Consider the following 14,017-nt stretch of genomic DNA (forward strand, 5'->3'; position numbering starts at 1 on the left):
CGCTATCCGGCTAAGCCCGATGGGCTCGCTGACCAAAGTAGGGTTTGGTTCTCCAGCAGTATGGGGGTTGTGCGGCGGGCTGACAACTCTCCCACGGAAAAAACCAATTGTTACGAAACCGACAAAAGAGAAGAGAGATCTCTTGTGTCGGAGGCCAAGACCCACTTTGGGTCGCTGCGCCAGCGGAGTAAGTAAGTAAGTAATATTTATAATAAAAAGTATGAGGAAAATAATCTGTTAATATAGTGTACGGGCGACACTTTCTTCTCAATTTCAACTCTACACTTTTTATAATGAATTGTTACTTTCTTGCGATTTTTATATAAAATTCATACACAAACTACCATTAAGACATATATAATGGTAATTTTTGGGGATCTTGATTTTATTTGCTGCATGTCGAAATTTGTGTACTAAAGACTGAACTTGAAATTAAATTTTGTCATCCGTGTTTTGTCGTTTATATCGTATAATACCATCAACTATTCACTACCCGTAAGTCGATAAAGGACAAGCATTGTACAATTCGTGGCAATACGTGACGAGGTCGAATCGCAATTTTGACACGTTCTTTGTGTATACAATTATAACGGTCTATTGAAACCAATTACAAGGGGTAATAAGTCATCAATGAATTGCTAGAAAATATTGAATATTGTGATAAAATAAGATTTGATAATGATTGTGTGTATGACTTTCCACACAAGCAACCGGCCACCTGAATTCGCCGGAACAGCGAAGCGACCGATAAACATCCACAATTAAAGATGCGTTTTGCCTACCTTTACTTGGCAGAGAACGCACAGAACGAGAACATTTCCACTTTATGCGTCCCCTCCTCGGTCAAATTCACTTCTTTCCATCCTTTCCTTATAAGAAAAGGCTAGAGAGAGACATAGGAATAAAATTAGGATGAAATCAACGTCTCAATGCTGGTCATAATGGTTTACGCGTTCGTATGATAAAATAGTAAAAAAAATCGTTGCGTTGCAGTTAAATTGCATTATCTCTTAAGTGCATCTCTGCTATCTTTTATATTATGCTTCTAAAAGAATAGTCTTTATATTACTTTGACACTTAAACAAGAGCTCTTGTCAGTTTAAAAGGTAATAAAAAGTGTCAGGCGCTTTCAATAAAAAGCACTTTATAATGTTATAATTATATTTAAGAAAAAAAAATACGTAAATTCTATACGCTGAGTTTTAGGCTTAATATTGCTTTGACTACGTTTGTTTAACTTTTTATTATAACCTAAGATTTAAAAAAAAATATATATTTTAAAGTTTTTTACAGACAACTCGCAAAATACTAAAACAAATTTAAAGATTAGTACACCAATAGAAAGTTCTGTCAGTGAGTAATATAAATTTTTCGCATACTAAGGTGTAATAATCTTACTAATATTATAAATACGAATTGTTAGAGGGTATCTTCAAAACGGCTGAATGGATCTCGATGCAATTTGTCATAGAGAGTATAGCTTTGATGAAAACATAGGCTACTTTTCAATTGTTTGTTTTATTCCGTGCGGACGAAGTCGCGTGCGATAGCTATTTTACATCTTTCTTTATTCGTCTATCTAGTAAGGGATTTCCTAATAGAATACCTGATTAGTTTGATTCAGATTTAAATTTATACCACAGTTAGTTAAAAATATACTAGATATAAGAGCAACTTGACTGATTATAATTGCCTACGTGATTTAGGTAATTGTAAATCAAATAATATAGCAATCAGATCCTTATCACTACTACCTTACCTTACCACATAAAATTAATTACATCAAAATGACCAAATAAACTATCATTTTGTAATTAAAACAATCTTATATATGAAATTTAATGACAAAATCACTTAACTTTGTAGATTATTAATCGAGGGTTACTAATACTACAATCCCTATTTAAAACAGGTTTTTATCTGTTTTGTGAAACATTATAGGTGACAATATGTTTTATACAGATACTTGCTGTCGCCCGCGACTCCGTCCGAGCGCAGTTAAAAAGAAATGAAAAATAGATGTTGGTCGATTCTCAGACCTACTGAATATGCTCACAAATTTCATGAGAATCGGTCAAGCCGTTTCGGAGGAGTACGGTGACGAAAACTGTGACACGAGAATTTTATATATTAGATATTGGTCTCGGAAACCAACGGTATGTCGTTATTTAAATCTATGAAAATGATTTGTGTTAAAAGATCATCAACATTATAAATTGGGTTTACACTAATGAAACATATACAAGAAACATGGAGTTCTCCAAAAGAAATAACGTATGACTATGTTAGTGGAGTGAATAGGTTGTTTAAAAAAATCATTTAAGTTTGTTAATATTAAATTACATGTCTTTATTATGCAGCAATGTATTACAATACATTTGGTATGAATACATAACCGTATTTGCGTAAGATTTCCCCATAGGGCTGCCAATTATAAGATTCTTAATTTCAAATTCTATTTAATTTTTGAAATAGTTGACACTTATACGAGGAAATGTAAAATGAAATTACAAGTAGGCAATATATTTTTGTGTATTTTGTTTACAATGTTTATGTCACAAGAGAGAAATCAGAAATAACAGAGAAGTTGATCTAATGCTATAATAGATGTGTAATTTTTTTTTTGCACAATTTTGTGTTTAGTAGAAATTTTATTTCATATTTTGCACCATTGTAAATCTTTGCTATTTTTAAATTATTCATGAAATTCATTTCTATTAAGTTTATATTAATTTATATATTAAACTTTGACTTAATTACCTATTATAACAGTTTTAAAACAAGGATACAATAACAATGAAAACTAATTAAAATTATTGAAAAAAAAAAACTATTTTCCAGTTTTTAATCATCGTTGACAACCCTAAATGTGGTGTGAACGAAATTGCGGTTTCGAAAGAAGGTATTGTTAATGTTTGTAGACAGTAACCAACTGACCGGCGAGGGTCTCTGTCGATTCAGCTACACAGCAATATTACTCATTTATTTAAAAAAATAATGTGATGAAAACAACAGTTTTTCGTTCCATTACTGTTTTACGTGTCAATATGTATTCGTTATTATTTGTGCTGTTAGCTGTAAATGTTGTTAATCAATTTGCTAGTTGTGGTGTATTGTATGAAAAGCCTTACAGATTGGATATAGTACACTATAATGATTTTCACGATAGGTAAGTGTTACTAATTAAAATTGATAATATACAAAAAATAAACATCTAATTTTTGCAGAATAGAAAATGTATGTTTTTATTAGATCGTATTAACTAAGTTTTAATATATGTTATAAATAAGTAAAGAATATAGCAATAATACGTTATAAATTAATTGCTATTATATTACTTTTATTACACACTAGCTGTCGCCTGTGACTCCGTCCGCGCGATTAAAAAAAACTTAATTAGTAGCCTATGTGTTCTTCAAAAAAAAAAAAATTATCCAAACCCGTTGACCGGTTCTGGAGATACCTTCTTCATCAGATACAAACATCCATCCGTCCATCTAAACATTCGCATTTATAATTTATTTATTTAGCCTTAAGCTGTTAAATAAAATATTAACGGGAAAATAATATAAAAATATTTCAATAAGGTTGCGGTCATTTTAAATCCATTGAATAGCTAATTGAGGCAAAGGCAACAAAATCCTTGTAATAAAAATATCGTCGTGTCTGATTTTTTAACAGGGTGATGATATATGTTTTTACATAAGTATTTCGACAGTGGAAACCCACAGTAAAACAACAAAAGAATTGAAACAAATACGCAAGTGATGGCAATTGTCACGATATCTAAAAATAAAATGGCACATTTGAAGCTTCAAGGTTCCTTATTTTTTTTCCCATTATTTAGCTGAAAGTGAACTATAGCTAATTTGTGAACTCTTTCGTATCATTTCTAAAAAACGTGACGCTTTTTGTATGTATATTTTAAGGTAAACTTGACAAGGAAAAAATTGTACAATCATTGCGGATAAAAGGTGAACCAAATTCTATTTACGAGAATTGTTTTTTAACATAAGCTATAAAAGGAAAATGTCCGGTAAATTTATGCATATTAAATAGGAAAACATAGTATCGATATACCTGGAAATTAAAACCTAAATGTAATTCATTTTAATTCTTTATGACTCTGTCGAAATTAACATTTACTTCCTGGGATTGACAATAGTAAAAAGGAATAAATTCTGCCGCTACTTTTTTGTCAAAAAATAACTCGTTTCACTCAAAAATATTTGCTGTATCTGCAAGTATAGTTTCCTTTAAAATTAGCCTTTAATGAAATTTGATTTTATAAATAAATTTTGAAGGTCGTAGTTACAATTAACTCAGAATAAACACTCGCCCTGAAGATGGACCCCCGATGGGTCCGAAACTAATCGGTGCCATCACCGGACGATCACACGTGAGTTAAGCCGTTTCTTAATGAATTAATTATGATATCTCAGGAAAGTTTAAACAATTTAATTACATAAAGTTACATGAAATAAATAAAACATAGTGGAATTTAGACCATTGTAGTATTTATAAATAAGTACCACAGATCAAGTAACGCGTCGTGCAACAATTGGATCCAATGAACGGAATCTTATATTAGACGCGTACTTGTGGATATTTACGACAAAACATCCTCAGATGCTTGTCTCAGATATTGTTCGAGATGCCAATGAACTTCAAATATGTTTTGTTTTTTCACATTTTCTGAAAAGAAAGACATGTTTCTTGAAACATTCAATACATAATTAAGTCACAAAATTGTTACAAGAGACGAACAATGTCAGAAGAGACAGGTCACAGGATGACAGGATAGAATTTAGTAATATGTTTCACACCAAACTAATAAAATAGTACAACTAATAGATTTATCAGTTTAACTGATTTTAATATGCGTAAATTCCATAAAAATTTAAGGATAGAAAGAAAATCTAATTTCCTAATTGGTTCTTTAGTCAAAATTATACCCATGGTTATTTACTAAATTAGTATTGAGCATACATGTATCAATCTGTCTTAATATTAATTGCTTTGTGACGTCACAAATACACTTCGCAGATTGTTCCCTATTGTACACGTGACGCCCGACAGCTGATGTTAGCAAATTAATCACTGTGGTACTAACCACAGGTTAGCTTAAGCATGTTAATGTTTTCTTTACGTAAATTCTAAGTAAACTCGCCTTAGTGACTACTTAACGTATCTGAATGAAAGATTAATCTAAACATTAAGTTAAGGCCAGAAATATATGCATTCAGCGTATACACGATCCCCACTTTATTCACTGTTTAGTAGCACGTGCGTTCGCGATTCGATCTGACGACAGTTTATAGTACTTAGCGTAATTAATAAGTTTACTTTAATGATTAAAATGTAAAGATCATAGTTTTAACTGATTTATATTTTAAGTTTATTTTTGATTAAAATGCGTTTAATTTTATTTTTGTGTACTCTACTTTGGAATAGTGTAAGTGTTGAATACTCGTATTTCGTGTATGGTGCTCCATTTATTGATGGTACTTATATATTGGATATTATACATTATAATGATTTTCACGATAGGTATGAGATTTTTTTCTTTTATTCTATTTTATCTAATCTAATCTAATACATATATAAAATTCTCGTGTCACAGTTTTCGTTGCCATACTCCTCCGAAACGGCTCTGAGAATCGGCCAACATCTATTTTTCATACCCCCCCCATTTTTTAACTGCGCGCGGACGGAGTCGCGGACGAGAGCTAGTTATATATATATACATATATACAGTATCTACATTTGAAACAGATGTTGCATATAACATCGTTATATCTAAAGCGCATGCAACAAGTGCCAAAATAAACTTATTTCTGATAATTATTAATGTTTTAAATCAATTTTTATAAATGATTAGTTTTGATATCTAATATTTACAAAATTGTTTTTCATATCTAAAATTACAATGTGATATTTTTATTATTTCAAAATAAGCAAGTCATATCACAGGAGACCGAAGAGCTGGCAGCTACCTCGGACAAAGAATTAGTCTACCCATCCAAAGGGGGAACGCTGCCATTATCTTCGGGACCTTGTTTAAAGGGACACCTTTTAATGACATATTTTAGTTTTTATAAATATTATATTTCTCTACTTATTAAAAAAAAACATAACCAACAACAAAAAAAAGTTGGAATAGATCACAAACAATGCGTCATAATAACGACCTGTACGCGACATGTAGCCATCATTCATTTCATCATTCAGATTATTAAAAAAATATTAATAATCATATATGTTATAAAAATATTATCATAGATAAGTAGATTCTAAATCTAAACAGTAGTCGTAGCGTATGGCTTACTAAGAGAAAAACCGGTCCAATGTTCACACTTCCGAGTTTCCAACGTAAACATTAGATAAAAACAATTTCAAACAAAATGCATTCAAAAGTACCATAAAAAACAATCTCAAACAAAATACACTAAAAAGAAACAAAATAATGTCATGAAAACTTCTTTCTTTCTTTCTTCTCTCTTTCAAAAACCCTCTAAACTCTAAAGAAAGTTCTCTTCTTTCTTGTAACATGTCTATATTGTATAATTATTGATATTTCGCAGTCGGTGTCGGCCGAAGTAAATAGGTGACATTTTATATTTGAGATGTATTAGACATACTTACGTTTATGTCCCTACTTAGGCCGAAACCGACTCCAAAATAACAATAATTATACAATATAGACATGTTACAAGAAAGAAGAGAACTTTCTTTAGAGTTTAGAGGGTTTTTGAAAGAGAGAAGAAAGAAAGAAAGAAGTTTTCATGACATTATTTTGTTTCTTTTTAGTGTATTTTGTTTGAGATTGTTTTTTATGGTACTTTTGAATGCATTTTGTTTGAAATTGTTTTTTTATGTTACTTTTGAGTGAATTTTGTTTGAAATTGTTTTTTTACGTTACTTTTGAGTGCATTTTGTTTGAAATTGTTTTTTTTAAGTTACTTTTGAGCGCATTTTGTTTGTGATAGTTTTTTTTGTTTTGAAGTCGGCTATTTTTTTTTTCTTAAAATGTTTGTTTTATTTCTCAATTTTTAGTGAATTTGAAGTTTAATTACAAATTTCCTTAATACGTATAAGGACATAAATAAGACAAATAAAGAAAAGGACTTTCCTATTTAATATGTGTGTACTTCAATTCAAAAACTAATTTAGAATACACCAGATAACCACTTATCCTTTAAACAATGAAATAATTATCAAAATCGGTATACAAATTGAAAATTAACGAACTAATACATCGTAGCGTGCCTTTAATTTTGTCCAGCCGCGCGCCGCAGTAGCATTTTTCGAATGCGCGTAGTTTTTAATAATTTAATATCTTCCAAACTATTGATCAGAATTACATAGTTTAAAGGCTAATGTTATCTGCATTTAATACTCTAGCCATCAAACATATTTATTTGGATAAGGATTCATATCGAATATAATATAATAGCGCCGTAAGCTTACGACGCTGTTTTTCGTGTGCAATTTAATCGAAGTTTGTTCATAATAACATGGTTTTTGTGAGACATCCATAGATGATAGATATATGCCACCTGAGACTTTTATTTAGCAAATTTAAGGATCTATAATTACTCGATACATCATTTTAATGTAGGTCATATAGTTTGACCTACGTAAGCCCAGAAAGCAAATTTGTGCTATTCATTGTAACGCGATGTAGCATTTTTCGTTTCCGCGTAATTTTATTCTTACGATATCTCCTAAACTATTAGACAGAATGATATAGTTTCAATTGCAAATATAATCTACATTTAATTCTCTTGATAATGAACATATTTATTTACATAAGGGTTAATACTGAACTTGAATAATAGCGTCGGAAATAGGGCATGAATTTAATTAATGTTTCGTAAAGAAAAAAATGGTTATTGTGAGAAAACTATAAAAGATAGATATATGCTATCGCGGACTTTTATTTAGCACATTTAAAGAGCTACAATTCGCCATACATCATTTTTATGTAGGTCCTATAGTTTAGCCTACGTAAGCGCTGAAAGCAAAAATGTCCCTAATTTCCGCAACAAATTTTGAAGCTATATTCAAAATCTACTAGTCTTCTAGTTATTTAAAAAAAAAAACAAAAAAATGGGACCCACCTGCAAGCACTTCCTTTCGATTAAAATAATTTTTATCAAAATCGGACCACCAGGGGCCGAGTTTCGCGGTAACACACATAAAAAAAAAAAAAAATACAGTCGAATTGATAACCTCCTTCTTTTTGAAGTCGGCTAAAAATGTAAACGTACCTTAAACGCGCGTGACGAAAGTAAAAGTACAACATTCGCGCTAGAAAAATTACTTATTAGCGGTTTTGCATGCACTGCTTGGATATAAAAGGTTTTTTTCACGTAACAATTTGGGTGAACGTTTTTCTGATGATCTATTAAAACGCCACGTTGAGTCATAAATACACAGAAGGTTAACAGACATAAAAAAATATATATATTCTTCTGTATTTGTAATAAGATGTTGCTGTTTAAAGCTATATGCTCTTCGTTTATGCATAATTCCACTAAGTGAAAGGGAAACCAAACAACGTGGGTGAAATAACATCATGTCGCTGTGATGCAATATTAGTTTCAAATTATAGGTACTGGGCGTTAGAAAGTTGGTTACGTGATAAAATTGAATCAACTATACGGCACAACAAAATAAATCTCTATGAGTTAACATCCCTTTTATTATCTTGCAAAAATAGGGAAAAACTTGTTTTATACATAGGTATTTTGACAGGGTAAGACTAAAGTTGGGAAAAGTAATACTGAGAGAAGCGACCGAAGAAATCTGCAATTCCAGATCGTTGTCTACCTTTAATCGAAGCAGGAGAGAACACTCAAAAAGAAAATATTTCCACTTCCTATGCGGCCACTCTGCCGTGAAATCCACTTAGACTCCCGCTCTCTGAATTCCTGGTTACTTTTATTTAATTTAACTTTTATCTTTGTAGGTTTGAAGAAACAACAGTTTCGTATCCAGTATGTGAATCAAATGACGAGAACTGTATAGGAGGATTTGCTCGATTATACTATGAAATCAATACGTTATTAAAAGAAAAAGAAAATCCAATTTTATTAGACGCCGGTGACACTTTTCAAGGCACCTATTGGTATACACTTATGAAATGGAATATTACACAGAAATTTATTAATCTATTACCTAACGATGTCCATGTAAGTATTCTAATTAAAAAGACATTAAACTTAACATAAATTATTTTTTACTCCACATGCTTTTGTAATAATATTTAACACAGATTTGTTGTAAGAGATGGCGCTGATAACCCTATAAACATTGTTATCTTCGCACAAAGTTGAATTTTTTTATCACATTAATTATGTTCCAAAGTGTGTGAAACATAATAATCATTCTGATTATTATTGTTAATTAGAGAAACAATAACAAACTTTATAATATTAAATCTGTATGCAATAGATAACCATCGCAGGGTCAAACGCAAATATTACTGACCTTACGTTGATATCATTATGAAACGATGACTAAAACTTTTAAGCAAGTACTATAAATATATTTTATGGCACACGATAATAACGAACTAGATGTTCTGTTATTAAATCATTAATATAAACCTTATTGTGATAAAGAGAGGAATATAAATACGAGAGAAGAAGAGAAATGAAAAGGGGATAGAGATAAGAAATGATAATACCATAGAATAGACTAGTTTTAGTGTTAAATCAAAAATAAATTTATACTCTTTTTTCACAGACTATAGGAAATCATGAGTTCGACGATGGAATAGCGGGCCTAGCCCCTTACCTAGCTGCACTCAAGGCGCCGGTTGTAGTCGCCAATATTGATACAACTGCAGTACCCGAACTAGACGGCTTATACAAACCACATATAGTACTCGAAAAGAAAGGAAAAAAAATCGGTATAATTGGACTTATTACTCCTGAAACTAAGGTAAGGTTTGTAAACAATACTCTAACGCATGTGGTTAATAAAAGAGCAAATATCAAATAATTTACAAACACATAAAATTAAAAAAAAAGATTTGATCGTTTTTGGGTCGCCTAAAGATATACAGATATCTGATTGAATCCAAACAATTAAGAATTATTTTTAAAAACGCTTATTAATGCACGGGTTATTAATAAATTTATTTGTTTTTTAGACTTCATCAAATCCTGGGAAAGTAAAATTCTTGGACCCTATTGCAACAGTAAAAAAAGAAGCTCAATTATTGACTGACCAAGGAATCGGAATAATAATTGTCTTGTCTCATTGTGGTTTAGAAGTTGATAAGTAGGTACTTAATTGGTTTAAAATATGTCATATTATGGTGATAAATATATCCTTATACTTCTACGCTCACTACAAATGGGATTCATAGATATATAGGGACGATAAGGCAATTTAAATGCAAAGATAGTAATATTTTCCAATAAACTTGTCATTTGACGTGAGAAATGTTGATAGAACTGAGCTATTAAAGTAAATTCTGTAAAATCTGTTATGTTATCAATGTTTGGCTAAATATTTATAAAAAGTACCAACGAATAAATTATGTAACATACACATTATGAATACTAGGGCCTCGTAATTGAGACTAATATTTCAAGGTGTGAAAGGCGGCAAACAAGCGAGTGACAAGCATTGCTTATACGCGCAGATAATCATGAGGGCGTATAAGACATGACAAATTGTTAACAATTTCTCCTCGTCCCATTACGCACGTAATACTTACACCACTTGGTAAAAAACGTGTAGGTATTTTTACCCTTGTCCACTTTGTTTACTTACAATACATATTTTTGTACAAATGTTTCGGCAGTGGAAATTCAAGGTAAGTTACGATATATTCTTTTAGAAAAATGGCTGAAGTTGCTGGTGAAAACATTGATCTGATAGTCGGTGGACATTCGCACAGTTTGCTATGGAATGGAGAAGCTCCGAACAAGGAGCAAGTTTCTGGCCCCTATCCAGTAATAGTTAAGTCATCTGAGAATCCTGAACATGAGGTAAGAGTTTATTTTATAATTTAAAAAGTAGTATGAACAGTAAATAGTAAAACAGGTAGTTTGAAGTTTCTGACTACATGTAATTTATTATCACCAGTACTAGTTCTAGACTTTCATAACACTATATTCAACAGGTCCTTATAGTAACGGCTTCTGCATTTTCAAAATATCTGGGCAATATGACTATGTTCTTTGACCGTAGTGGTGAGCTCGTTTCTTACTCTGCTTCTCCAGTATTTTTGAATAGATCCATACCAGAAGGTCAGTAGTTTTTTTTAACCTCATTTTATTAGCTTATTTATCCTCATTTCTTTTAAGAATAATTCATAAATGAATTGCTTTGGAATACTAAAACCAGTATCGTTGAACATTGTCGAGGTGTTTTCAATATTTCACGGTAAACTGTTACTTCAAAAATTTACAGCTATCTTTACTTCTGAATTAAAAAAAACAAATGTTATTTTTTAAACTTAAATAATTTTCCATAAACAAGACACTGTTTAATAAATTACATGTTTTAAATTAACTTTACAGATCCAGAAATGAAAGCCCTTTTAAAGCCATACACGGAAAAGCTCCATTCATTAGTAAAGGAAGTATTGGGTTACGCAAACGAAGATCTTTTAGCACCAAAGTGCGGTTCCGGAGAGTGCGCTATTGGAAATTTCATAGCAGACGCTTTCCTAGATGCAGTGAGTATTTTAATTAATGAAAGAAAACTTAAAGCAAAATTGTACCTGGAAAATAAATATTTAACTGAAACAAGTTTTACTCAGAATTAATCAACATCATCAACTGTCTTTTATCGTCAACTAAACTGTGATAAGGTTTTTAAGACAATATTTCATGTCACAAACATATAGAAAGTTTAAAAAAACATTTATAATAACTAATGAAATGTTTTAAAAAATAACCTTTTAATTTACAGACAAAAGAATTGAAGGTATCAAATTTAACACACGTTGCATTTATATTCAGAAATATGATACGTGGCTCATTGGCAAAAGGAGGTAACTACAATTATAGGTTTTAGTATTTAGGAACACTGTCTCTAGTAATACAGATTAATTTCTTTTCGTATATCTCTTTCAGAAATAACAAGAGGTTCAATTATTAATACTATGCCTTTCACAAATCAAGTGGTGACAATGTCTTTGCCTGGTAGATATTTGATAGATGTATTTAAGACATGTATGACCAATTACTGGGTCGCGAAACCATTCAATGGACCTTGGATGCCACATGTTGCAGGTTGGTTATTATGAAAAATAGTTATTAAATTATCTGCTTTTTATTCTTTTTGTGGTCAGTATATTCTATCTTCTTAATATTATATTATTATCTTCTTAACGTATTCTATCTTATTAATATAATTATCTTCTTTTGTAGGAATTGTCTGAAATAATGTTTGTTTGCATGCTTATGATAAATATAGTTTAATTTTTTCTTAAAATCGTTGCATCACCAATAATAAAGATATTCCAAGATAAAGTTGATGTAATTGATCTCTGTTGTTTGAATTTTTTTTTTTCAATAAATAGTTTTTAATTTAATATTTTTGGATTATTTTAGCTAAATTTTTAAATAAAAATTAAATCTTTAAAAAAATATTAAATCTTTGAAATAATTAAATTTCACTTAATTTTCCAGGTCTTCGACTGAAAATTAATTTGACAAAAGGTATTGATGTACAGGTACAAGTTAAAGAAGGGGAAGTATATCAAGATTTAGAACTTGATAGGGAGTATCAAGTGTCGACTATAGGATTTCTAGTTAGGCCTGGAAATCAATTTGAGGTAAACATTGATTAGATTTCAATCCACAGCACAACATATTTCAACTAATTAAAGCGGCGCACTGACCTAAATTGGTCTTAGCCTTCAATAATAAAAGTGTCTATTTTCCTCGCTCCCGTGCTACCTCGACCCAGTCTTGGCCTTGGAGTTCTTGCAGCACAAAAACATATAAATCAATTTTAGGCGATTTATTTTGACAGAAAGTTACGAAGGTTAATTTGATCATTTAAATCGTATCTACTTGTGCAACTGAGTCTTATTCTGAGTTTCCACTGCCAATACACCTATATAAAAATTAACTAAGTTTTTTGAATAGAAATAAATAAGGCCTAATTTTAGTCCTCTTTCCCTTCCCACCCTTTTCTTATAAGGAAAGGATGGGAAGAGGAAGCGGATTTGGCGGAAGAGGGGACGCTCAGGAAGGACAAATATCCTCTTTATGTGCGTCCCCTTCCTTATTTATTAAAGGTAGGCAACGCATCATCATTTGCGGATGTCTATGGGCAACGGTCGCATCGCTATTTAGGTGAATTCAGGTGGCCGTTTGCTCGTTTGCCACCTTATGGTATAAAAAAATAGCTATTAGTTTTTATAAAGCATTTTGGCAGTGGACCCATGGTTACCATGGTTACGGAATATGATAAAATGTTTATCCGTCTACTAAACTAGAGAACATTCATGAGTCTCGTAAGATTCATAGATAGACGCCGCTATGACGTCATCTTAATCATGTCATGTTACTATGCATGATTTCATTTTGGGTTTGATTTTTTCGTTTCCAAACATCTTATTACCCTATTAATACTTTGGCTATACACAATTAACCAATAAGATATCGGAAATTAGTATATGTATTATTTATTTCAGGAGCTGAGTCGTTACGGCCGCAATGTACAAGTAGTTGGGAAGGATACAGAATTACTGGAACATTATGTAAAGAAAACATCACCTGTAGAGCCTATATTAGAAAAAAGACTTACAGTAATAAATTAAATATTAATTTAAAGACACTTTTTATTGGTTCCTATTTTATAAATGTTTAAGTAAGGTATATATTTGTTCAAAATGAATTGAAAGTATAAGCGCCTTATCTCTTACTCAAAGGCCGTCAACGCATCTGCAGTTCCTCTAGTGTTGCGGATTTCTAAGGGCATTGATGTTTTCCGTCGTTCTTTTGTCGCCTTAACTTATAAATAATATAAACTAAATATT

The 14,017-nt window shown here is 31.0% G+C and overlaps 1 protein-coding gene across 1 annotated transcript; it reads left to right on the top strand.

Moving 5' to 3' along the window:
* The first annotated feature begins 3,007 nt into the window (after positions 1-3,007).
* Positions 3,008-13,798, top strand: LOC106714487 (apyrase). Its single transcript, XM_045683120.1, has 11 exons — positions 3,008-3,169; positions 8,975-9,197; positions 9,754-9,951; positions 10,163-10,293; positions 10,859-11,009; positions 11,144-11,270; positions 11,544-11,701; positions 11,938-12,019; positions 12,102-12,260; positions 12,660-12,805; positions 13,673-13,798. The coding sequence occupies exons 1-11, from the start codon at positions 3,048-3,050 to the stop codon at positions 13,796-13,798; spliced, it is 1,623 nt and encodes a 540-aa protein (XP_045539076.1). The 5' UTR covers positions 3,008-3,047.
* The last annotated feature ends 219 nt before the right edge of the window (positions 13,799-14,017 follow it).

Source organism: Papilio machaon, chromosome 21, assembly GCF_912999745.1.
Source record: "Papilio machaon chromosome 21, ilPapMach1.1, whole genome shotgun sequence".
Lineage (NCBI taxonomy): Eukaryota > Metazoa > Arthropoda > Insecta > Lepidoptera > Papilionidae > Papilio > Papilio machaon.